The sequence below is a fragment of the Drosophila ficusphila genome, unplaced genomic scaffold (genome assembly GCF_018152265.1).
Source record: "Drosophila ficusphila isolate 14025-0441.05 unplaced genomic scaffold, ASM1815226v1 contig_197, whole genome shotgun sequence".
Taxonomy (NCBI): Eukaryota; Metazoa; Arthropoda; class Insecta; order Diptera; family Drosophilidae; genus Drosophila; species Drosophila ficusphila.
The window spans coordinates 2,204,731-2,231,294 of NW_025064091.1; the positions used below are offsets into that span (position 1 = coordinate 2,204,731).

General features: G+C 45.6%; 2 protein-coding genes across 2 annotated transcripts in view; one reads left to right on the forward strand and one right to left on the reverse strand.

Moving 5' to 3' along the window:
* Positions 1 to 21,872, forward strand: part of LOC108102144 (chaoptin) — a 210,258-nt gene extending 188,386 nt beyond the window's left edge. The window contains exons 6-11 of the mRNA XM_043207331.1: positions 1,250 to 2,058; positions 2,101 to 2,265; positions 3,117 to 3,379; positions 13,459 to 16,381; positions 17,011 to 17,522; positions 18,551 to 21,872. Of these exons, the coding sequence (XP_043063266.1) occupies positions 1,395 to 2,058; positions 2,101 to 2,265; positions 3,117 to 3,379; positions 13,459 to 16,381; positions 17,011 to 17,522; positions 18,551 to 19,612 (5,589 nt within the window). The 5' untranslated portion in view covers positions 1,250 to 1,394 and the 3' untranslated portion in view covers positions 19,613 to 21,872. The remainder of the gene's footprint in view (positions 1 to 1,249; positions 2,059 to 2,100; positions 2,266 to 3,116; positions 3,380 to 13,458; positions 16,382 to 17,010; positions 17,523 to 18,550) is intronic.
* On the reverse strand, positions 4,356 to 5,428 carry LOC108102115. The gene is made up of 3 exons (XM_017206778.1): positions 5,398 to 5,428; positions 4,917 to 5,327; positions 4,356 to 4,474 (listed from the first exon to the last, which is right to left on the reverse strand). Exons 1-3 carry the CDS (start codon positions 5,426 to 5,428, stop codon positions 4,356 to 4,358), a joined length of 561 nt encoding a protein of 186 aa, XP_017062267.1.
* Positions 21,873 to 26,564: the final 4,692 nt, after the last annotated feature.

A 26,564-nucleotide genomic window follows, 5' to 3' on the forward strand; every position in this document is an offset into this window, starting at 1 on the left:
TATATATAGTTGTATATGTGGACTCTGACGTACTAGTTTATATGTATGTGAACTATGTCCCGTTATTTTTAGCCTGGCCTTAATAGCCATTGTTCGTTTGTCCTGGAAATAGAAATAAGGGATTTATTGTACTTCCTTCGAGTCTAATCCGTTCGCTGTCATTCCACTGGCCGGAAATTCGGAATAATTAATATTTCGCTGCTGGCGACGTCAACGTTGTCGCCAACGTTTTTTTTTCGCCGCCAAGGAAATTTCCGGTTAAGACGACGGGCAGCCCTGCGGCTGCATTAGCTGCCATAATTTTAATGGGCTTTAATGGCCCCGGAATGGAATTGAATGGGGAGAAGCGAAAAAACGCATTAATTAGAAAACGAGCGAGCAACTACGACTATGTAATAAAATAAAATAATAAAGCATGACGACGTGACCGTCTCCCACGAGGGGAAAACTCGGTGAATTAGGGGCCAGAAATAAACTGACAAAAATTCACGAACTTGACACAAATTCGTTTTTGGGAGACGACTAGCATAAAAATTGAAAACAGGAACGAAACGAACGAAAGTGCTGGAGTGGGAAAATGTAGGCAAAATAGCTGAAAAGGCACGTTGGAAAATAATTCATATTACAAACGATGGAAGTCCGGCAAAAAATGGTCTAATGCTGTTGGCATAAAGTGGCAGAAAGAAAAAAAAAACTTGAAGGGTGCTCGGAGGACAAATAAAACGGCGGTCGGGAAGCCAGGATATATAGGTTAGTCCTGTGCCAGGACTTTATGGTCCCTCATACTCACTCGGGGAACTATTAACTTGCTGTATAATTAAGCCGTAATGGGGTTTTTGCATTAGCACTTTAATTACATTTTTAACTAGTTCTTTTGTTCGCAACTGGTTTTCAAAACCTTGCAAGGGGAATTATTATTTTAGTCAGAAAACCCCAAAGCATTATATTATAGTATCATCAGGCTATATAATATATATGCTTATTAAACCTAGACTTAAAGCTATCTGGGCTGAGTTTTAGTAATGAAAAAAATCTATATTTTTTTAACGAATTTAATTCGGTGTAACAAATAGTTTCTAACACTAACTTTAAGGGTTTTTGGTATGGTTCAACTTCATTAAATGGATATCAGTTTTAGGCATTGGAGTTTATGCATCCGCTCTTGCGAAGTTTGCTTTAGAAAGCGATTCGTGGAGAAGTTACGATTCCACCTTATTAATTACTTTGCCCGATCTTTCCTCCTTTGCAGGGATATGGCAACTGGAAGGCACACAGGCGAATGCGACACGCTGATTGAGACCGGCTGAAAGAGACGGCGAACGCAAACAGAAAGAGAAGGAGACGAAGTGAGGGACAGAGACAGCGAGATAGAGTGACAAGGAATTGCGAGGAAAATGTGCAGAGGCAGCGATTCAAGAACGACAGCGACGCTGGTAAACTTATTAGCGAAATGCACGAAGTCAACAAACGAACAGGCGACAGCAGTCCTCGAAAAGGAAAAGGAATCGGAAAATCGGAATCGGGGGAACCCCGTGCCGCAAAAACAACGAGCTAAACGTCAAAACAAGCAGCAGCCACAGCTGCAGCAGCAACACCAGCAACTGCAGCAGCAACAGCAACAGCAACAGCAACAGCAACTGCTGCAGCAGCAACAACAGCAGGGGGAACAACATCAGGAGCAGCATAATCAGCGCCAGCAACAAGGACATCAAATAGAGCAAATGGCCATGGGGACAAATGAACAGGCGGCTGCCAAGGAGCACGAACAGCAGACCAAATTGACAGACACCAAATGCAAAGGCAAACACAAACAGCAACAGCAACAGCAGCAACAGCAACAGCAGCAACAGCAACTGAAACAGCAATTGCAACAGCAACAGCAACGAAATCGCAATAATGTTGCCGGCGTGCAGCAGCATGTCCTGTGGTTGCTGCTGCTGCTCGTCCAGTTCCTGGTCGTCCTGCCGCTGCTCCCGGGCACCGCAGCCTCGATGACACCTTCGGGCAGGATCTCCAGAGCCAAAGGCTCGGCGCGTGAGCTCCTCTTCACGGAAATGGGCGTGGCCTCCCCCGGCGGAGCTTCTGGCTCCATCAGCGGAGGAGGGGGCGGTGCAGGGGGAGGGGGAGGGGGAGCAGGTGCCGCAGGAAGCGCCCCGGGATTCGGTGGTGCCGGAGCAGGAGGAGTAGGAGGAGGCGGGGGAGCGGCCGGGATCGAGTGCCCCAGCTTCGACAACACAGCCTGTCCGTGCTACAAGTTCGAGGATGGTAAGTGGGAAGGATGGGGGCGAGTCCCCAGAAGGCATCTGCGGCGACACCAAACACTGGGAGAAATAATCTAAAACAATGCACAGATTCTGTTTTAAATGAACGATTAAACTGGGAAAAGCACACTTATTTTATTTTTTGCTATGTTATTTTCACAATCCATTTAAGGAAAAACTTAATTATATTTTCAATAACAAACTTCCTGTATTCCCAAAATTAAATTAAGATAAATATATAGGTATATATAATAATTATATTGAACAAAACTTAAAACCTTAATTTATTGAGTTTACAACATAAAAATGAATTCCGTTCCATCCATCCAGGAATGTGAAGTAGATGTTAGACAGACGTAACAGTTTGCTTAAAAGAATTTTGGGCTCTGCCCAAAAGTATGTTTTTTAAAAGTGTTGACAGCCCCAAATATTTTTCAAGACCATTTCTTGGCTTGATTTTCAACCTCGCGCCAACATGAAGAAAGTTTAAAATTTGTTGAACAGTGTTAATAACGTATTTATTATTTTTCTTAAGTGTGTTTATAATTTAAGCTGGTTTGAAATGATAAGTACAAACTCTAAATTATATATTCTGAATACCTTGTACCTTGATTGTAGCAAAGTTCAGATTGTCAACGTATTTTTTGTTATACCATATATGTTGCATTTGTTTTTGGAAATTATTTTAAGCTTCGTAACAAGATGATAACCTTCGGTAGACTTTTAAACAAATCTGTGCACTGACTTTACATTAACTTTGAGTGTTGATTAGCACCTGCGGAGGGACATATATATTTTAAATTTATATTATTATTGTGCATGCTAATTACATTATTGCACTTGCTCAATCCGCAGGACTATTCCTTGAGTGTCCTGGCACAACGGCGATATCGCTGCGTTCGACCCTCGAGCGAATCTCGGCGCCGATCCACTCGCTCTCCATTTACGACTTCGACCGCTCCGTGACGTCACTCTCGCAGGACGTCTTCCAGCCGGGCGTCCACATCCGCCACCTGCAGTTCTCCCACTCGCACTTGGAGGCGCTAAAGGACAACAGTCTGCGGAACGTCCGCTCGAGCCTGGAGTCCCTCAGCATTGTCAACGGCAAACTGACGCAGGTGAGTTCAATATAATACGTGATTTAGAAGGAGTATGGGTGTCACTTAAAAACCTTCCAACTCAAAAACTTGGTTATTGCATGCATTTCACTTTAACATAGTGAAATAGGGAAGAAAATGTAGTTTACGTTATGGGAAACCCCAGTAAACGAAGTTAACTTCTTGACTTTCGTTTTCAATTTACAAAACTGGGTCGCCGTTGTGTGGGAGTTAGAGGGACTTTCGCATTTAAGGACTCGCCACACGACGCCCAAATTGCATTTCGCGGTGGGCTCGACAGAGCTAATTAGTCCATCGAGAACTGGGACGGGATGTGGATCGAGATCGGGCAGCCAGAACTCCGCTCCATATCCTGCCACCCTGCTGCAACATACGGCGCCGAGTAATGTTAAACAAAGTTGGGCAACCAAAAAATGCAAATGGCTTTCTAAGCCATTAAATTTGGAAAAACAGCCGCCGCAACGGCTGCGCGAGGATATCCAGGATCCAGCATCGCTCTCTGAGTCCGGACATCCCAGCAGCCAGAGATGCGCATTCAACAGGGGCGAGTGGCAAGTGGAGAGCGGCGAATGGGAAGTGAAAAGCCTGCCGCCAGCCATTAAAAGTAATTTGCCGCCGCCGCCGAATAACAAACGAGCCAAAGCCAAAAACAATTGCGTTCAATAAAATAATTTGCGCGCGAGAGAGCAACTGGCAAAGTCGGCCAGCTGGAAACGCTCAGAAAGAGATGGCTGCATTCAAGAGAAAGAGATGGGTGTAGGTGTGGTAAGAGCGTTCGGGCGGTCGTCGAAGTTAATAAATCGAAACCGCCATCAAGTTGCCAAGAAGCCAGAACAAAATGCGGGAAACAACTGAACGAGTATTTTCTCCAAACTCCTTTCGAACAGAAAGCTAGTGAAGGATAAGCATTCCGAGTTATATTCCGATTTATTTGACCCGCTGAAGTTATTGCTCAGATATTGCGAGGGGTTATTGTTTATATAGTGGGCCTGCCTGTTGTTGCTGGAGTGTTGGGAGGGGGCAGCTTCTCGCAGACGTCTGGCTTATCGCCCACCTGTCGTCTTCCACAGCGGCGTCTATCGGTGCGGTGCCAGTCTGGAAGGAATTACGTTTAGAGGTTTAATGAGCTGAGGGGATAATGCAATAATAGGGGAAAGGTGACACTTAAGGGCCATGTTTGAAATACCTTAACCTTTTTATACTTTCTGGCACTACAATGTTTTACAATAATAAGGGGATCTGCTTGGGAAAAGCAGGCACCAAGCCTAATAAGTCATGCAGCTCGCACTTAATCCTGTAACACTTCTTTATCATTTTTAAATCGTTACGTTTGCTTGGAAAGGAACACCTACTAAGAAATTATGTATGGCTGTCGAAGTAGGTCGTCACCAAAGCGCATCTCAAATCAAATATCGAGAGATCTATAAGAGGTACTTCAGGGTCAAGTACTCCTAGTCCTATTTTAGGCAGGATCTCTGTGGGGTTTGCCCACCCCCTTGAGGCACCTAAGACACAAGGACCTCCCCCAACTACTCACTGTTTCTGGGGCGGGAGTGGCAGTTCTGGTTGAGCAGCTGGCAGTTGTTGGCCAGCACCTTGCAGCTCTGCAGGTTGCGGGAGCGGACGCATATCTCCGCCCGCGGCGGCGTCTTCCTGCAGACCACCGGGCGGGATGGACAGGGGTGGTAGCACGGTCGCCGGAGAGCGCTGCCCACCCCGCGGATCCCGCGACAGTCCAGCTCCGGGGTGTGGGTGACCGGGCTCACCAGGCGATCCGCGGCCAGCAGGGAGCAGATGTTCGCGAAGCGCTGGCACTCGCCGTTGGGGAACCGACCGCAGACCCGCGGACTGCGCAGCGAACACGTGGGCGGGCGGACGCAGGGGGGGCGTGGCCTATTCGTGGTGGTGGTCCTATTCGTGCAACTGGCCACCGCGATGAGGATGAAGCCTTGAACACATTGCAACATTAAGTTGTAGTTATCTGGGAATAAGTTCCAATAAAATACAGGAATTCATACCCAAGACCAATTTCAGATTTGCCTTGGCCATATTTTACTCGCGAGTTGAATTTACCAACACGTCTGAGTTGTTTGGTTTATAGTAGGCGCTTTTTATAGCATTTCTTGGTGACATCAAAAGAGATTTCACACTTCACAACTTATGAATTCACCAGTGATTCTTTTAACGAGGAATACAAGCTCTTTTGTTAAAATATTGTGGTGCAAGCAAGTTGTTGTGCATTCAAAGTGAAGAGGCATTGCTGTTCGTATGCAGAACAACAAACAATGGAACATATTCAATTTATTAAGGGGCTCGCTGATAATAAAACACATGCTATCTTGGATGAAAAAGAACCTGGTTTTCCGGCCAGAAGAGACTTATAAATAAGCGTTCTTTTTTGGAAGAGGTATCACTCAATCCGCTAGCAGATCCAAAAAAACATTAACAAAATGTCGAAACTGGCTGTTATCCTGGTGATTGCCACCTTTGTGGCCGCCATCGAGGCGAACTCCATTGTGCGACCATCCCGCTGCTGGGACCGCTGCACCCTGAAGGACCTGCAGGACCCCAAGCTGCTCTGTGTGCGCGACAGGAGCACGAACACCTGCACCAAGCTGCGACCCTGCCGCCTGCCAGAGAGGAACTGCCTCCGGAGGAACGCCGAAAGGGAGCCGCTCCGGGAGACGTGTGTGAGCCAGTGCCGCCGGATCACCGGAGGCAGCAGCGCCAGCGGACAATGTGCCCCAAGGAAGCGACCCGTCAGCAAGGATTAGGGCGCCCAGAGCGGGAAGGGCAGTCCTCACAAATCGGTAGCCGTCTCTGGCATTCAAAGCGTCCATAAATATTTCATAATGTGCCAACAATAAAAATAAATATCCCTTTATGGCAGACCATTTTTTCGCTGGCCAGCCACTGGCCATAAATTTCAGCTGAGTCGGGCGGAGTCGCATGTCCTGGGTGTCCTCGGTGTCCTCGATGTGCTCGATGTCCTGGCCGCGTTCGCAAGGCGCCAAGCGGCAGCGCGAAGGTTCAATAAATTAAAATCGACTGCCATAAATTTCCATGTCAGTACATTAATTAAATAGCCGTAATTCGCTTTGTCCGTGTCAGGTGACACTGCATCTGCATCCTTTCGATCCTTTGGCTCCTCCACTCGCAGCAGGGCAAGTCCACACAGGGCCAGTGAGGTGGAAGCCCTGCTCAATGCTCAATCAATGCAATTAAAAGTCCCCACTCGGCTGCCCGTTCAAAGGAATCACGGGAACGCGTTTGAATAGCTCGACCGACTCCAGTTGCCACCCGCAGCTGTCCTTTCGGATCTCCCTTCAAAACGTCCAGCATTTCTCTAAAAGGAGAAGACAGCGCTCCTTAATTTAAATGAAAGCAGGTGCATATTTATTGTTTTTTGCAATTTGTTGTTGACAGAGAGACGGATTTTGATACTACTAGTTTTATTTGACTGCAAGATAAACCATCATACGCAGGCTGTATTAGAGCACCTAGTCCCAATGATTGCAATTTCAATACTATTTTAAACGGTTTTCAATGAGAAACTCACGGTATTTTGCTTTAAAATCAATTGGGCTTTTCAATTTCAATAAATTTTATCCAAACAGTGTTTCATGTTCTCGATTTCTGCTTGTATGTTTTGGCAATAAAACAAACAATGGCAATAAAACAACTTAGAGATGATTGATTTTTGGGAGTTCGGATCGTAATTTAAAGTGTAACCGTACTTTAAAATTAAATATGCAAAACAAAGTTTACCGCAATATTTGTAGAACATCAAATTTTTTATTTTGACTGCACTCTTTTAACATTAACTAACAGTGAATGCAAAAAAAAGTTCAAATAAGTTGTTACATACATTTAATTATAAACATTTAATGTAGACAACTATTATCTTAGTTTGGTAAAAAAATGTATAATATAAAAATAATAATTATGAAATATTAAGAAAGAAAAGCATCTGTACAAAAGATAATGAATAAAATATCTAATGCACTTATTAAACAATTAAAAGTGGATGACCAAAATAAATTGGAACAATTTTATAATTCTATTCTGAATACAAGATGTAGCCTGGTCGGCTTTTGCTGTATTTGGAATTAAAACTAAACCTATTTCGATCTCTCAAATAGTCAGTGTATTAACAACTAAATTGTTGAAATATTTAAACCAAATTGATTTGATCTATGTCATAAATATATTGCTAAAATCTTCTAAAACAAAATAGTTTCGGTTTGCTTGAACAATAGAGTCTCATAGAGCTTCAGTATCATAAACAAAATTCAATGGGTTGTCGTGGAGCTTCAACCGATTAATTCGGACTTTCGATAGTGCTCCACAGACTTGCGAGTAGGCGACAACCCTAAACCCATCCCTGGAACCGAGCAACAATCGCCTGGTCACCTGGATCTCCCGATGACAGGTGTCAACCCGTTTTTCCCGACAGCACAGCTCATTTAACAGCATTCCCATTCGAGTGAGTATTGCAGCATCGGAAAACGGAAAGTAGAAACGAGAAAAGGAAAAGCCGAGAAAGTAGGGAAAGCCCAGGAGACCCGTGAAACTTTTCGCAGCAGAGGTGCAATGACCAAGGTGCCGGCGAGCAAGGGGAAGGACGAGGGCGAGCCAGCTGTGAAGAGGGAGCGCCGGGAGAAGAGGGAGAGTGGCGCCCTGTCCAAGTCGCACTTGCGCAGAAAGGATCGGCGGGAGCGCAGGAAGCACCGCAGGGAGTCCCTCGCCGCCAGGGGAGGAGCAGGCGGATCTGCGGGAGGATCAGCAGGATCAGGAGGAGGAGGAGGAGTAGGAGGGGGTGGGAAAAGGGGGCGAGGAGGCGTTCCGCGAGCGAGGGACAGTTCGCCGGCGACTTCGATCGCTTCGGTGGAAAGCGAGGTGGGCAGCAGCAGCGAGAGCCACTCGGAGTCGAGCTACAGCTCCACGGGCTCCTCCTCCACGCCCACAAGCTGGAGCAGCCTCACCAGCTACAGCAGCTACAGCAGCTCCACCGGCAGCTCCACCTCCTCCAGCGACAGCGAGCCGGAGCTGGAGGGCGCCGCCAAGAAGCCGGAGCGCCGCCGCCACTCTTGTTGCCACCACCGACGCCACCGTCGCCACCGGCGCCACCACCATCCGCGTCACTCCCACTCGCACTCCCACTCGCATTCCCATTCGCACCGCCGTCGCCACGGCTTACGGCGCCACCACTCCGACCACGGACGCTCCTTGAAGCGCGCCGCTCGCAAAAGTCGCCGCGACGCCAGCGCCAAGCCGCCGGTGGTCAAGGAGGAGCCGCCTGGTCCCGTCGTCATCCAGATCCCGGCGCCCGTTCCCCAGCCGGTGCCGGCGCCCATTCCGGCTCTCCTCCCATTGGAGCCCCATCCGCATCCCCATCAGCATGGAAGGGTCCACCCGAAGGGGCATGCGAAGCCTCAACCAATTTCCCAGTCCCATAGCCTCCAACAGAAGGTGGCTTCTCCGGTGAAGGCTCCTGCTCCCACTCCTTCTACTAAGCCTGCTGCTCCAGCAGGAACTTCTACCTTCACCACCACCACCGCCACCAGTAAGCATCGTTTGCGTTGCCCCAGCAGCTCCAGTGGCCAGCAACACGTCAGTCCGGTGGCCAGCAAGCCGTCCGCCCAGGAGAGCCTCCCCAGCAGCTCCAGTCAGCCGAAAGTCAAGCCAATTGCGCCCAAGAGTGTTAAGATGTCGCTCCAAGTTCCGACTAAGAAGACAACTTGCCTTGCTATTCCCACGGTCAGCAAGGCATCAAGCCAAATCAATCAGAGCTACCAGAGCAAAAGCCAGGTTAAAGCTGCACCGGATTTGAAGGAGCCGCCCAAGAGCAACGAGGTCAATCCGCCGGCGAAGCCTTCTCAGATGAGCAGTGTCACCAAGACAATTCAGGTGGCCAAGGAGCGCGTCAAGGTTCCGCCACGCCGCTCTATATCGAAGGGCAGATCCCCAAGCAACGAACATCTACGTCACGGATCTGCCACGCCCACTATTCCGGAGCCGAGGATGCTGGGTGGGCGAGACGTGATGGGCTTCCAGTGGAGTCAGCGGCGCAGCACTGCATTCGAAGAAGGGGAAAGAGGAGGAAATGAAAGAGGTGGCGAGAGAGGAGGAAATGAAAGAGGTGGCGAAAGAGGAGGAAATGAAAGAGGTGGCGAAAGAGGAGGAAATGAAAGAGGTGGCGAAAGAGGAGGAAATGAAAGAGGTGGCGAAAGAGGAGGAAATGAAAGAGGTGGCGAAAGAGGAGGAGGAGGTGAAAGAGGAGGAGGAGGTGAAAGAGGAGGAGGAGGTGAAAGAGGAGGAGAGGAGAGAGGAGGAAGCGAACGAGGAGGAGTAGGCGAAAGAGACGGAGTAGGTGAGAGAGCAGCCAGAGGAGAAGGAAGGGGACGGGGAGGAGGAGGAGGAGGGAGTGCAAGTGGCGATCAAGAGGGTCACCAAATGGGCTACCGCAATGGAAGGGAATCCTTCCGCTTCCGCCAACCGGTGCGCATTGTGCGGCTGCACATCAAGGGCTTGACCCGCCAGGTGACCAAGGAGCACATCACCGAGATCTTCGGACACTTTGGGCCGCTGAACGCCGTCGACTTCCCCAAGGACCGCTTCCAGGGGCGGCAGGGGCGTGGCTACGCCTTCGTGGAGTACACCCGTCCGGAGGACTGCGCCTGCGCCATCAAGCACATGAACGGCGGCCAGATCGACGGCAAGCGGATCACGGTGTCCGCCTTCCAGGAGAGCATGCTCAAGAAGCCCTGGCGCCAGTACCGCCGCTACTCGCCGGTCAACCGCCGCCAGCGTCCGCTCTCCGGATCCAGCTCCCAGTCCCAGTCCCGTTCCCCGATGTCCCGCTCCATGTCCCGCTCCCGTTCCCGTTCCCGCTCCCGCTCCCGCTCCCCGAACCGCTCCGGATCGCGCTACTACAGACCCTTCCGCTCGAGCTCCCGCTCCCGCTCGCCGCCGCGCTACGGCCAGTATCACCGCGCCACCTCGCGTTCGCCTTAGGCGGGCCACACTGTGGCAGCGGGTGAGATGTCAGGATGAACCTGGTGACCTGGATGACCGCGATAACCAGGATGACCATGATAACCACGATGACCAAGATGATCAGCAACCGGCCAGACGTTTTTTTTTTTTCATTTTTTGAGCAACACTTTCAATACAAATGGAGATTTACAGAGCATCTTGCTACGTAATTTTCTTTTTGGGAAAATGGGGATATTATTCAAACACCACTCTGGTTAATTAATATACTTCCACGCAGTGCCAAATAAAATCAAATCATCATTTAATTGTGGGTTAAGATAGAGATATTATTATTTACTTTAAAATAATGCAACTAAATCTTTAAATTCAAAAGCCTAAGGTAAACTTTCAGTAGTTGCTTAGAGTCACCTTCAGCATCCTTAAACTGAAATAAGAGCTGTAATACTTCATTTACATAGTTGTAAAAAAAGAAATAATGTTGCCGAAGTTCGTATACCCTTGCAGTCAATGAAAAATTTTTTGAAACTGCTAGGCTAAAACAAAGGTGTTGTATCAGAGATTTTTAATTTTATTGGTCTGATACCTACAATGTGAGTTATATGGAAAACTGCCTTGCATTTGATAACTTTAATCAAAGGAATGAGGTTGAGTTTCTAGTGTATTCGAAGACCTTTAACTAGGCTTTATTTGGGAGGTATTAGTTACTTATCCTAGTGAACCAATTTCAACTGCAATATACTTCTCACATAAACTTGTAATTCTTGGAGAACATTTTATTTTACGTAAATAAATGTCTGAGTGAACTTAAATTTCAAGAACAGCCAGTCAATTAATCGTTGACTTAGAAAGATGACAAATAAATGTGTTTCTTCGAAAATGGATAAATAAGAGGAATTTAAAAATCGAATGTTTATTAACATTTCGATCTAAAACTGGACATTGTGTTCTTCTTTGTACTGAAATCCAAAAAAGAACACAGAAATTGTCTGGACAAATAAGAGCTTAACATCAGTAAAACCCGTTTTGTTTGCAAAGTTTTCGTGCTAGTTTTCAATTTATTGGCAGCAGAGGCAATTTAATTGTTTTGCAATGACGGACAGGTGAATCGGTCAAAACAGGTGAGCAAACAAGCACAAAAGCGAGCATCGGATGCTCCAGGTGGTAAAAAGGTGCTCCCAGAATGGCCGAACTCAACGTTTTTTTTTCTCATGGAACTGCTGCACAATGGGGACTTTTAATTACATATTTCCCACAAAGCAAGGGGAAGCATGAAGTTAAGTTTACCACAATGGCGAGCAAATACAGAACACATGTGGCACGTGGCCAAAGCAAAATGACGTTTAAATGTTTTTTTGGCAACACTTCACGAGACTTGTATGCATATTTACCGATGGAAATAGCTTTACCGACATGGGTTTTACGCAAAAAAAATACCTTCGTATTAAAAAAAAAAACAATTTTATTTAAAGTAGTAAGTACTAAAAAGTGACCAATTCATTTTTAATTTCGATAGTAAAATGTAGAGCCAAAAGACTTTTAAGAAATAATTCTTCCACACTTAAGAAATACACTCAGTTAAACGGTTGCCAATAAATTTTGTTTGCTTCTCCACAAAGCAACGCTTTAATTTGTTTGGGATGTTGAAAGTATGAAAAACAAGAAAGAAAGGTATATATATATAAGATAGGTTATATATCCTTGATGTCATCAAATATGTCGATCAAAATGCATAAGGGCTAATCAACATCGAAACTATGACGATTTTTCTATTAAGTAATTTTCCAAATTTTCGACAATTGTTCGTATGGCAGCTATATGACATAGTTGTTCGATTTTGATGAAATTTAATATGTAATTCAAGAGTAGTTAGAAAATACCATATTCCAACAATTATGCTTGTCCGATGAAAAACAACGATGTTGTAATTTTATTTCCCCTATTTTTATGTAGATTTTTCGATCTTCCCTGTGATAATTATAATCTTGTCGGATTTTAATGCAATTTTTTTCTCGCTTCAAGGGTTATTAAAAAAATCATGCTCGTGAGATTAAAAACAACGACGTTATAATTTTTTTCAATTATTTATATATATATTTTTTGATCTTTTGTATGACAGCTATATGATAGAGTTATCCGATTTTGATCAAATCCGAAAATTCCGAAAAATTATCCGAAATTCAATAGTGGTAAGAAAAGGCCACCTAGAAGAAATGAAGTCGATCTGATCAAAACCAACATGATATTAAACTGTGAAATAAGTTCCACTTTATGATAAGTGTGCCTTTGTTTAATTTATTGTTGACATTAGCATTTCTGTCAATAATACTTTATGCATGGGTTTTTCATACACGGGAGTTTACTTTTCGTATTCAAGAACTCACGATTAGGGTCGAAAATCATTGAGAATTCATCACATCGTTCGAAAGTTTTAATATAGGTAAAGTTACTATTGCTTGCATTGGTATAAAAATAAACCAAAACCTTAACGAGATTGAAAACATGGCTAATTGGGAGAAGGCCAAAGAATGGTTTCTTTTGTTTGTCAGCTTTAAAATAACACCAAAAGTACACTTGTTTGCATTTATTTATTTTGACATAGCTAACATTCAACTATTCAACGTTTTGAGTGAAGTTGTGAAAGTACTTGATTGGCCGCCACAGATTCCATATTTATAGTAAATACTAGTTAAATAAAACCGCTGAACCGACTTTGGAAAAAGGAGTTGAATTCCCGGAATTTGTTTCTATCCAAACCAAAGGAGCACATATTTTTTTGTTAGAGTAATTAATTTTCAAATAGGTATAGTAATAGTTTAAGCATAGAAAATAACCAAAATGAAATATAATAAAAGAGAATGTTAAAACAAACTGGCTCTTCGCAAAGTCAAAATAATGGTGCTGATTGGTGTATTTTAAATCGTGATCTTAGAGCAGGATCTATTTGCATGGCTATGTAGATTTGGGTTTCCAATACGTGATCCTACATAAAGCCTCCTACTTACACTTGATTGAACTTCTTGATTTACTGGGTTAAGAAACCTATTTAGTTTCCCAATTAATTCCCCCCTCTCGAATTCCAGATGCCCTCCCGCGCGTTAAGCGCAATGCAGAAGCTGACGGCGCTGGACTTCGACTACAACGAGATCGTGCGGGTGGAGGACTACAGCTTCTACGGCCTCAGGCTGTCCAAGCTGAACCTCAAGGGCAACCGGCTGCAGGGGATGCCGGAGCACGCGTTCGCGGGACTGGAGGAGTGCATGCAGGAGATCGACGTCTCGGAGAACGGACTGCGCACCTTCCCGCTGATGGCGCTCCGCAAGCTGGACCACCTGCGCATCCTGCGACTGTCGAACAACCGGATACCGACCTTCTACGGGGACATCCAGCTGGCCACCAACAACGCCTCGGCGGCGGCAGCGGCGGCGGTGGCGTTCCAGCTGCCCTCGCTCATCTTCCTCGACCTGAGCTCCAACCTCTTCGCCGAGATCGGGGACGACTGCTTCCGGGCCTTTCCGCAGCTGAAGACGCTCTCCTTCTACGCCAACCAGATCGAGCTCGTCCAGCCGGAGGCCTTCAAGAGCCTGCGGGAGCTGATGTCCCTGGACATGTCGCACAACAGGATAGTGGCTCTGGATCCGAAGGTCTTTGAGCGGAACAAGCGGCTGCAGACGGTGGACCTTAGCCACAACCACATCCACGCCATCGGAGGCGTCTTCTCGGATCTTCCCCAGCTGCGCGAGGTCTTCCTCAGCGAGAACAACATCCTGGAGCTTCCAGCGGACGCGTTCACCAACTCCACGAACGTGGACGTCATCTACCTGGAGTCGAATGCCATCGCCCACGTGGATCCGAATGTTTTCAGCACGCTGGTCAACCTGGACCACCTCTACCTGCGCTCCAACTTCATCCCCCTGCTGCCGGTGACCCTCTTCGACAAGAGCACCAGGCTAACCTCGCTGTCCCTGGACAACAACGAGATCCAGGACTTGGAGATCGGCATGTTCCGAAAGCTGGAGCATCTGCGCGAGGTGCGGCTGCACAACAACCGCATCCGGCGGGTGAGGAAGGGGGTCTTTGAACCACTGCCCGCACTGCAGGAGCTGCACATCCAGAAGAACAGCATCGAGGACATCGAGCCGCAGGCCTTCCACACCCTGGACAACATGCAGCACATCAACCTGCAGGACAACCAACTCACCGTGCTGGAGGACATCTTCCCCGAGGACAACTCCTCGCTGCTCTCCGTCCAGCTGGAGGCGAACTACCTGCACAAGGTCCACCCGCGCACCTTCCGCCGCCAGCAGAAGGTGCAGATCATGTGGCTGAAGGACAACCAGCTGGCCAGGGTGGAGCGCTCCTTCTTCGCGGACACCCCCCAGCTGGGCAGGCTCTACCTGAGCGACAACCGGATCCGCGACATCGAGAAGGACACCTTCGTCAGCCTGCTGCAGCTGCAGTTCCTCGACTTGAGTGGCAACCAGCTGCGCCAGCTGAGGCGCGACTACTTCGCCCCACTCCAGGGCCTCGAGGAGCTCAGCCTGGCCCGCAACCACATAGAGGCCATCGAGGGGTACGCCTTCGCCAAGCTGAAGAACCTGAAGTCCCTGGACCTCTCCCACAATCCACTGGTCCAACTGACCCGTGACGTCTTCCTGGACGAGCTGCCCCTGAACTCGCTGAGTTTGGCCAACTGCTCGCTGAGGAAGCTGGAGCAGAACGCCTTCAAGTCGCTGACCAACCTCAACGAACTTAATCTGGAGAGGAACCAGCTGAACCCCGCGGACGTCCAGAAGCTGGACATTCCGAACCTCAGGAGGTTGCAGCTGAACCACAACAACTTCAGCCACGTGGGCTCGGGTGGCATCATGGCGGGCATGTTCGACAGACTGCGCTCCCTGCAACAGCTCTCGATGGCCAACTGCAGCTTGGGTCAGGTTCCCGATCTGCTCTTCGCCAAGAACACGAACCTGGTGAGACTGGACCTGTGCGACAATAGGCTCTCGCAGATCAACCGCAACATCTTCAGCGGGCTGAACGTGTTCAAGGAGCTCAGGCTGTGCAGGAACCAGCTCTCCGAGTTCCCGCACATCGCCCTCTACAACCTGAGCACCCTGGAGAGTCTGGACCTGGCCAGGAACCAGCTGGCCTCCATAGACTTCTTCAAGCTGAGCGGCACTCTGAACCTGAGACAACTCGTCCTGAGGGACAACAAGATTACCGCACTGAGCGGCTTCAACGCCGTGAACCTCACCCAGTTGGACAGCGTGGACCTGAGTGGCAACCTGCTGCTCTCCCTGCCGGCCAACTTCCTGCGCCACTCGATCAACCTGCAGAGAGTGGACCTGTCCAGCAACCGGTTCCTGCAGATTCCCTCCTCGGCTCTCTCGGACGTCTCCATTCCCCGCTTGTCCTGGCTGAACCTCACTGGCAACCCCATCAACAGGATCTACACAGTCAAGGAGGAGCGGTACCCGTACCTCAAGGAGCTCTACATCTGCCAGACGAACCTCTCCATCCTCACCTCCAAGGACTTCGAGGCCTTCCAGGCCCTGCAGCACCTCCACCTGGTGAACAATCGAATCACACGGATCTCGCCGGGCGCCTTCAAGTCGCTGACCAACTTGCTCACCCTGGACCTCAGTGTCAACGAGCTGGAGATGCTGCCCAAGGAGCGCCTGCAGGGCCTTCGGCTGCTCCGCCTGCTCAACATCTCTCACAATACTTTGAAGGACCTCGAGGAGTTCAGTGCCGACCTCTCGGAGATGCAAACCCTGGACCTCAGCTTCAATCAGCTGGACCGCGTCTCCAAGAAGACCTTCAGGAACCTGCACGGCCTGCTGGAACTGCTGCTCATGGGCAACCGGATGACGGTCCTCTCGAACGACGCCTTCCGGTTTCTGAGGAAGCTGCACGTGCTGGACCTGCGCAAAAACTACTTTGAGCTGGTCCCACTGGACCCGCTGAAGCCCCTGGAAACCAATTTGCGGACCCTCAGACTGGAAGGTAAGTTCTCTCATCGGAATTATATGTTTCCCTTTATTATATATTACTCTATATATATTACACTTTAACACCCGTGTAGCGGCAACACTTTTTTTTATTATTTTTAACAGTACAAATCTTTTGGAAGCCAGCAGTTAAATAATAGGTTTTGGTGGTTTACATCATTGTTTTTCTTTTGAAGAACAACATAATTTAAAAACAGTCAAAGGTTGTATTTCTAAACTTACCTATAAAATTTGTGCCATGTATAGGATTTTTGTGTTGAAGGTAGGACTTTCTTTATATTTTCTTTATTAAACATTCAGAGTTAATGTTGCAAATGTGGTTGTTCGGGTCATCATCCGTTGCTTTTCTGTCGAACATAGAGCCATAACTTACAAAGATTTTCGGCTGTTGTCCTGCAGCAAAAATGTATAAAGAGCTTTCAATCTATACTCAATATAACTTCACATTAGTGGGTTATGCATACGAACCAACCAGGAGAATAACCCTTTTTATATTATGAGTCCCGTACCTCCACCCATTCTGTTTCGCACTGTGAACCACAAGAGCGACCCCTTTGGCCCTGTGCTCGTGAGTGTGAGTGTGTGTGTCGCCCGTTGTCATGGCCAATTTGTTGCTCGTTCCAGAGAATCCACTGCACTGCAGCTGCGACGCCCAGAAGCTGTGGGAATGGCTGCGGGATCATCGCAAATGGTCGCTGGCCACGGGCTCCGGCGCAGGAGGAGTTGGAGGAGGAGGAGGCGACTCCGGCAATTACCTGAGGTGCGAACACCCCACGGAGCTGCGGGGCAAGGTGTTCGGCCGGATGGAGCCGCAGCAGTTCTGCGACGCCCCGCTAATACCCAAAATGGCCATCCAGGACATCCAGCCGTACTCGGTGGTCGTGTCCTGGCAGAGTCGCGACCACCTCGGCCTCACCGGCTTCGAAATTGTTTACCACGCCACCGGCGACGGGCTCGTTCCGGCCGGATCTCAAGCGGACCGTGAGCGGGAGGGCCACGGGCAGCGGGGTCACGACCCCGACAGGTCACGCACTCGTGACCGGGAGCGAGAACGGGAGCGCGAGAGGGAGAGAGAGAGAGAACGGGAGCGCGAGAGGGAGCGAGACAGCGAGCGATTCCCCATCGCCACGGATCAGGTGAGTGCCTTTCTACACGGCAAACAATTTCAATTACCTCGGAACTCGGATAGGAGTTTCAGAAATTCGATTTCCCGAAGTCTGCAACAGGCGGTTGTAAACTGAATACCCAAGATTTTTAACCCCACAAAGCTTCACTTTGAATAAAAACCCAAGTTCCTTTTAAGTTCTTGTTTTCCGTGTACCGAATTTAAAACTAATTTGACGGTCTGCGCTGCAGGCAGATATCCGCGTAGTTTCCTTTAATAAACGCTTAATCCAGCGCTCAAATACTGCCGAGTGATGATGGGAGAAGGAAGGGGGAACAGGTCACCATGGACATTGTGCCACATTCGATCTGCGATGAGGCTCCCAACCTGCTGCAGGCAGAAATTTAATTTTGTCCCTTTAAAGGTAGAGTGGCTGGGAAAGTTGGAAACGAGGCAGCTAAACTCTTGTTTTAGCTCTTGTATGAGCTACCAGTTTAAAAATGGAAATGACCTTTTTATAATTGCGAGTACTTCCTCAATAGTAGTTATTCAGAGTAGTTTAGCTATTTAGATTACACGTTATCGAGCATTTATGACTCGCTCTCTGCCGCAAACCATTACACCGAGCCTTTTCATCAGGGCCATATGCTCGTCTTCCTCTGGACTCATCCCAAGGCTCTAGGCACTTGTTGTCCGCGTATTTGGAGTACCCTGTGGCTGCTGGCCCGCCAATAAGCCACTGCCCACCGATAAGTACTCTTCAGAGGGCAGAAGCCTTCCTGCTCCCCGCTCCGTCCGCTGATTACCACTTGCGACGCACTGGACTCTCCGTAGTCTTTGGGTTCCGTCGATAAACCGCGAGCAGGGAAAGTGGAGGCCCGCAGGGGAAGTGTTTAATAAAGCGACACGGCACCAGCATCGACATCATGGAAATGGTATAGGGAATGGAATTGGTAGTGGGAATGGGAATGGGAATGGGGATAGGGATAGGGATGAAACGACTTTGGCTTCATGGCGATGACAATAACCGTCTGGCAACCTGCTTAATTTATTCCGCAGATCCACGGCAAGCGACTGAACGGAACGGCCAGCTCGACGAAGCTCACCAAGCTGAGCCCGAACACCCGCTACCACATCTGCGTCATCGGGAGCGGTAATTGGCTCTCGGAGCAGCTGGCCAACGCGCTGCAGCGTCTCCACGCCAACGAGTCCCTGCGCGAGGAGGAGGCCCTGATGATGTCCGCTCCCCTGCCGGAGTCCTTCTCCCCCTATCAGCACCAGCACCATAGGAACTCCAACGGTAATAGCAATGCAGCCATGGTCCAGGAGCAGAGTCCGGAGCAGGACATGGACAACGCTGTTGGGGTGGACCACGCACTGCTGGAGGTGCTCAAGAACTCGCACATCTCCGCCTGCACGGACGTCCAGACGCTCGACTCCACGCCCAGTCTGGTGACCGACGAGAACGGGCTGTCGAGCAACGGGTTCATCCACTCGATCCTCACCAGGCGACTCGGCTTGATCGTGGGCTGCTGCCTGGGCATCGTGGTGTTCATCGTGATGATCTCGGTGCTGAGCTACGTGAAGCTGAAGAAGCAGCGCATCGAGAACGCCAAGCGGCAGGCCGCTCTCCCGCCGGAGTACATATCCTACCGCCACTTCTCCATTCCCAACGAGGAGCTCACCCGGACGGCGGCCAATGCAGGAGCGGCGGCGGCGGCAGTGGCGGCGGCAGCGGCGGCGGCTGCGGCGGCAGCGAGCAATGCGAACGAGGCTGGGGGCTCGCCGCACATGTCCAGTGTGCCCAGCGGCATCAGTGCCCACATCAGTGGGACCAGCCTGAGCACCGGCGGCACGGGCACCGGCACCACCACCACCACGGCCACCACGCCCGTCGGCGGCGTTCCCATCAACGGAGTGCCGCTGGGCAAGGCGGGCAGTCCCCTGGTGGGCGTGGGTGTGGGCGTTATGGTGGCCGACAACCCATTGGAGGGCGGCCACGCCCACCCGCACGCCCACAACCACAATCACAGCCACGCCCACGGCCATGCCCACCGGCAGAACAATGGTTACATGGCGGCGGGAGTGGTGCTCAATACGAACCACTTGAGCGTGTGTTAGTCGCACCACCCCAAGGCCAAGTAAATAATTAGGCGTTGCTCTTTGCCCCACGGAAGTGAGCGGGGGCAAAGGGAGTTGCCACTGTGGGGGAGTTGCCACAGAGGGGGAGCTGCCACAGTGGGGGTGAACCACTGCAAGCACACTTTACGATCCACAGTAGATACTCTTGGGAGTCTTTTCCAAAGTAAACACGTTTCAATGACTTCCACATTCAGCTTATAAAACGTCCCCAAATGCGACTCTTTTCGAAATTCCACACGTTTTCAAAGCAGTTTTTAATGAGTAGTTATTCACGTTCGAGTTTTGTATTACTTACAGAAGACCATAAATATTTCACTTGGTTAAGATTTGGGGATTCCCCATTGTTAAGCTTAAAAACAAATCCACATTTTATTTGGCCACACTGTTCTCTACAAAAATAGTATTATTTTGATTAATGTAATAATTATAATAAAGTTCCAAACGTGTAGAATGTATTTACTTCGATTAACGATAGAAATCACTAATGTTCCCCGCAAATGCATCGTTAACATCCTGCTCATCTGCGAATTCGCAGAAAACTCATTTGGCCAACTCATTTAAGAATAGGTGAGTTTCAAGCGGATCTACCGCATTTGTCGACTCAATTTTAGGCACTCAACAATAAAATCCGCTTTTAATAACTAAATGGATAGCGTGATTTATTGGAATTCCATGTGAATTGTGTGAGTTCATCCACTTCAGCACACCCTGCCTCCCTCAGAGCAAATCAGCAATCCATAGAAAAAAAAAAAACTTAAAAAAAAAGTCTCATATTTCATATTTCAAATGGAGTCAAAACTTTTACCAATCAAGGCAAATGCAAAAGCATTTTTATGTTTTCAATGTGCCCAAAATGCATTTAATTTACGACGGGAGAGCCAAATCCGAAACCCCGAAACAAAAACGAAAAAACCAAAAACCAAAAACTAAAAACGGAATGATGAATATAGAAAGGAGAGAGGAAATCTAGGTTAGTGATAATCACGATGATGCGTTTAACGTTCGTTTAGTTATGACAATTGAAATAGAACACTATGCGAAATCAAAAGCGGAAGGCATCGCGGAATTTTCAATGTAAATAAAGTGGAATCAAAGCGAAATCACAGCCGTACATGTTGCATCTTAATCAAATAAAGCTCCATAAAAAGCTATCTATAAGAACTACACACACACACAGAAATATATTATATATAACTATAATGAAAGGCACACACACACACACACACGAAATATTTTTTTTGAGCTAGACTTAGTAAATGGATAATGTACGAGTATGAGAGGATTTTTGTGTTTTTTTTTTAGACCGAACGCTGAGGAATCAGAGATAAATTAGTTATATACGAGTAAAACGAGATGCGAGCGACGAGACATATTACCATAAATAACTAACTAATTAAATAACGGTAAAACAATAAAATTAACTAGTCTAAGCGCAGGCCCCAAAGTATGCATTATTGTTAGCAAAACTCCAAGAGTTTCATATACGTATATATTCAAATATGTATACAATTTTTTTTCTCATAGTTAACTGTATGAGTATGGTTTTCCTATTTTTCGGTTCGGAATATATTAAGCTTTAGTCGAGGAATACACATAACGATTTACTTTAGCGAATAAACACAGTATGCATTGCGAGAAAACCCAGATGCAGGACAGAAAGCTAAATAATAATTATAATAGAATGGCTAAAGAATTTCTAGAAAATTAAGTAAGCAGCAGAAGGAACTCAAGAAAGGACTCAAAGGATATTTAAGGAGTTCTGCCCCCGAACCGCCCTTTTCCCCGGGCTGCTCAAATATTTTAATCTTGTTATATGCAAAACAAAAGAACTACGCATGCAGCAACTTAGGAAGCAAACAATAAGAACGACTCGAGATGTAAGAAGGCAGTAAGAATGAAAATCAAAATGGAAAAATCGAACTTGAGGCAACATTAAATAAAGACAAGAAACCCAAAGCCAGAGGAAACAAATTAAACATAGCTTTGTTATGCTCTACGGAAAACAAGGAAAAATTATGCATCCGCTGCCATGCCAAAACCCTTCTATTTAATTCTAGTTCAATTGTAGGGCATAAAAAGCATAAATACAAAAACCCGCATACACAGCAGAGGTAAACATTAAACCAACATTCAGCAAACATACAATAAATGTAATAAATTAAAACCCAAAAACCAAAATATTGTATGGCAAGCAACACAAAGTAAAATATGAATAAATGACAAGAAACTTTCAAACAAATGCCAAAACTGTTTTTCATTTGATTGCATCGATTATTTGCACACGGTATTGTATTTCCACACTTCCCAAAAACTTTGACCCATGACCTGTTTAAAACCAAGGATATGATAATTTGGAGTATGATAATTCATTGTTTAAAAATTTAAATTTAAAACTACTTGATATATTACTTATTTCGAATATCTTAATCTTTAAAAAAGTTCAAGGTTTAATGCTTAATAGTACCATTCATGTACTTTTTAACTTTCTATTATTTTTTTCAACTTATTTTATGTAATCAATAGATTAAACTTTCATTTTGAATCGCAACTGTAAAAAGTTTTTCTCTATAATCGCAGAATAGCTCGAAACTGATACTTGCAATTAAAATTGAAACGGAAATATGTAAACCCTCAGAAACAGTTAAAACACATTTTAAACGAAATTGAATGGACAATTTAAACCATGATACCTCCGTTTTCAGTTAGTTTTTTAATGTACATGCAACTCTGCGATTCCCTTCATAAAAATAGGGATATTGCATTCGAGGGACGCACTTCCGCCCCAATGAAATATATATTTCTGATCTGTCCGGCTTTCCAGGAAGTTAAAGAGGTGAGATTGAGCGTGCACACTCGCACTCATTACCCCTTCAGTTTCAGCGAATTACGACATTTTGAGAAAGGTTACCCATTATGATTATACTTTTTTCTGAACATAATGCCTACACGTGCACTTTTTGGAGGGGGGTCGGTTTCAGGTTAAGTGTCGTTGACTATGGCGCCCTTCTTGTTTTTGTTGCAAATTTTAATTAAATGGAAATTTCCGCTGTCTTGAGCACGTTTTCTCATCAACGTCATTAAATGCTATGCAGAATTTTAATTAGGCTCGCAACACACACCCACCCACACACACACACACACTCTCGCACACACACAAATACGAATGCATGTAAGCTTGATGGTGGGTGCATGCAACAGGATTTGCGCAAGGACTTTGGTGGTCGGGAAATCGAGTCCTGTCCACAGCCAAAGCAGCCAAACAGGACTCTCAGTGTATCAACAACGTGGCCGAGAGCAAGCAGCGAAATTGAGCCGCTAAAATACGAGTGGAGCGACTCGGATCTAGTTTACCTGCGACAATAAATAGTAAGTGGCCGGAGTTGTTAATTAAAAACAAACTTTAATTGGAAATTTGTTGAGCTCTGTGCTTTCCATTTTCCCACCGCAAGTGGGGCAGATGACTGTGGGACATATTCCACTGATCGCAAATAGTCGAATGGACAGCGATAGCCAATTAAAGTAAATTGGCTAACACGACGTCTGGTAAAAACGAAACGATTTCACTTGTTGTTTTAAGTTGAAAAAGGTGTGACGTATAAAGGAACCCAGAAAATGGTGAGAGCTTTTTGTTTTTTCAATAAAAATCATTCTTTAAATTACCAGAAGTTACCTATGTATATTCAAATTGCATTTCTTTAAAGTTCCCTAAAGTGTACACTGTAGATTGGATCCCAACTTGAATTGGTTGTGATTTAAAGATGAATTTAAATTTAAGTTCACATTTAAGAAACGCCACGTTTAACCATGACTACACGAATATGAGCATTTATCAAATATATATCCGCAGATGGAGCGAAAAATGCCCTGTTCTTCACCTCAAAAAAAAAAAAAAAAAACCATGTGTCCGAAGGGCCTTCAAAACGAAATTTATGACATAAATTTGTACACGAAACGTATGTTTTGTCATGTGGCCATTTATTGTCCGCGTCTCACCATTTTCAACGTACATGTGTCCCCTCCACTCTCCGCTTTCCACTTTCCACTTTCCTCGCCTTTTTTCTTTACAACTTGGCCCAGTAAAATTGGCTTTTTGTTCTATTTTATTCGCCCCGAAAAAATATCTTTGTTTTTTTTGCAAATTTTGTGCATTTTTTGTGTGTTGCGGTGAGCGAGGGGAGCTGGGGAAAAAGTGCAAAAACTAGAGGGAAAAATTGAGCTGTCATCAGGCATAAAAATAAGTGTGTATAACAAACGGAATGACACTTGAAATTGTGTTCCACAGTGGAAAATAGGGAAAGCCGGCAAAGGGGGGAAAGCTGATGTTATGCGCAGACAAAGTTTGGTTCGTAAAGCCGATTCTTTTGCAACGCTGAGTGCCGAAATCCCTTTGACTGATCCCCACCATAATAATTCCAGAAATCGATACACATGTTACCAAAGAAAACCATATATCATAGGGCTTTTGGTTGTGGTAATCCTTAGTTTAGAGAACGATTGCTTTCGTTTCTCGATTTTGTTATGACTTATATTAGAATTATTGTTTCTGTTATTCAAAAGGTTACTGTTTGGTCCTCTAGATATTAGGTAAACCAATTTAAAGCCATCTTCGATTAATTGGATGATAATACAATATCAACCTAATATTAAACAGTACATTTTATATAAATTCCTTTGAATATTGAAGTAATAATTAACAGAGTATCTATTTAATATTCAAGTAATATCAAAATTATAATTCATACAATATGCAATTAAAGACAATTTAAGATTTAATATTCAAGAAGTATCAGAAGTGTGGATTGAAGGTCTAGTTTACAAAATCAAGACTGTCTCGCCACAAAACACCCACAAGTTGCTTGAATCTTACCTCAAAGATAGAGTTTTTACTGTAAGATGCAAAAATTTGTTCTCTGAAAACCACAAAGTCAAGGCTGGAGTACCCCAAGGAAGTGTGCTCGGACCGATCTTGTATGTCCTATAGACGGCTGATATTCCCACAAGCAGTCAAACAATTCTATCCACCTTTGCTGATGACACAGCTAAAATCCCCCAAGTCAACGAAGTCACCTACCTGGGCATCCACTTAGACAGCCGGCTTACCTCTAGAAGGCACATTGAAGCGAAGAAGACCTGCCTAAAACTCAAGGCCAACAGTTTCCACTGGCTCATCAACTCTCGTTCTACTATATAACTCATGTTTAAAGCCAATCTGGACGTACGGGTCTGAACTCTGGGGAAACCTAAGAAGCAGCAACATAAAAATCTCGTTGGAGTCCAGTCGAAGATACTGCGAACAATAGCAGATGCCCCCTGGTATATATCCTTAGGGACCTGGATAAAAAACCCGTCCAAGCAGAAATTTATAGTAAAGTTTTGAAATACGAAGATAGACTATCAAAAGATCCAAACCAACTAGCCAGGCAGCTCAGGAGCCACTCTCGTCTACAGCGCAACGACCGCCCACTCCTGCCAAACTGAGGGCTGTTGACCAATTTATAAACATAATATAACATAATAAATAATATAAAATAATAATATATAGTACAGGTTAAGATTTGAATTCTTATTGTAAGTCTCTTCAAGAGAAGATTCAATAAATAAAGATAAAAAAAAAAAAAAAAAAAAAAATATCAAACTGATATTGATAAAATATCAATTTAACATTTAAGTAATATCAAGATGATATTGGGTATAATAACATATAAGCCTAACTGATATCTAGTAGTTTTGTTTCCATAATTCCTAAGACCCATACGTATGTGATAAAGTCGAACGACTTTTTAAACTTATACGAGTATTTCCTTGCTTGATCAATAAATAATATAACTAACTGCATGAAACCTATTCTAAAAGTTCTGATTGAAAGCGGTTTCGCAAATCCATGTGATTTTAAAAAACATACTTCTCTTCTCAGGCGAAGAGTATATATTTTGAAATATTGTATTTATTGACTTATCTATGATAAAAAAAACTAAACTGGTGGTGGGAGAATATTTATTGCTTTCTTATGAAACAGCAAGGAAAAACATTGAAATATTTGAATTGCATGAATTTTTTCTGGTTTTACCAAGTAGCTCTAAAGCATTTATAAGCCCAATTTGGCACGCTGGCCTTAAAGAGCCCAAACAAAGCTTATCCGTTAGAAGAACTCTTAAGACACAAGGCAATTCAAGTCATTTGTTTTATCTAATCGCAGGACTTGCCCTTACTATCTATCAATATATATTCGAGGCCGAATAACGTTGGATTGGGAAATCCTTTCAAATCAGAAAGTTGGCCAATTTTCGAACTGATTTCTGTCGCCGCTGTCCTTGGTGTGAATATTTTGAGCGCTTCATTGATTTAATGGAAAAACTTTTCGCAGTTCAGTTCAGTTTTCTTTCTTGTTTGTTTTCCCTGTCGTTGTTTTCGAATGCTGTATATGTTTGTACCATGTATATACATACGTACACATTCACTAGTACATATGTAGAGCTGCCCACAAATCGCCGCCCATAAATCGAATCAAATCGTGCTGGCCAAGTCCGTGGCTATCATAAAAAATATGTACGACCGGAGTTTCCGTCCGATTTGGCCAGAAGTCCATACGTTTTCGACGGCGCTGTTTACAGTAATTTTCAATAGTTTTGCGGTGTTCATTTGAGAAATATGTTTTGCCCTTCTGTCTGGATGTGGTGTAACTTTTCATATTGCCGGATTGTTGTTCTCCGCTTTTCGGGTTGCGGATAGTTTTTATATCTGTCTGCATCTGTTGAGGTTTTTGTGCCTCTCGAGTCGATACGTGTTAAACCTTACCAAAAGTACTTCATCTATTGCAGGTGGTATACATTGATATATATATATATTTTTTTTTTCCTTTTAATAAGTTAAAATAGTTAACCTGCAAAACGAAGGATGTTGGAAATATATGGAGAGGAATAAACAGAATCCA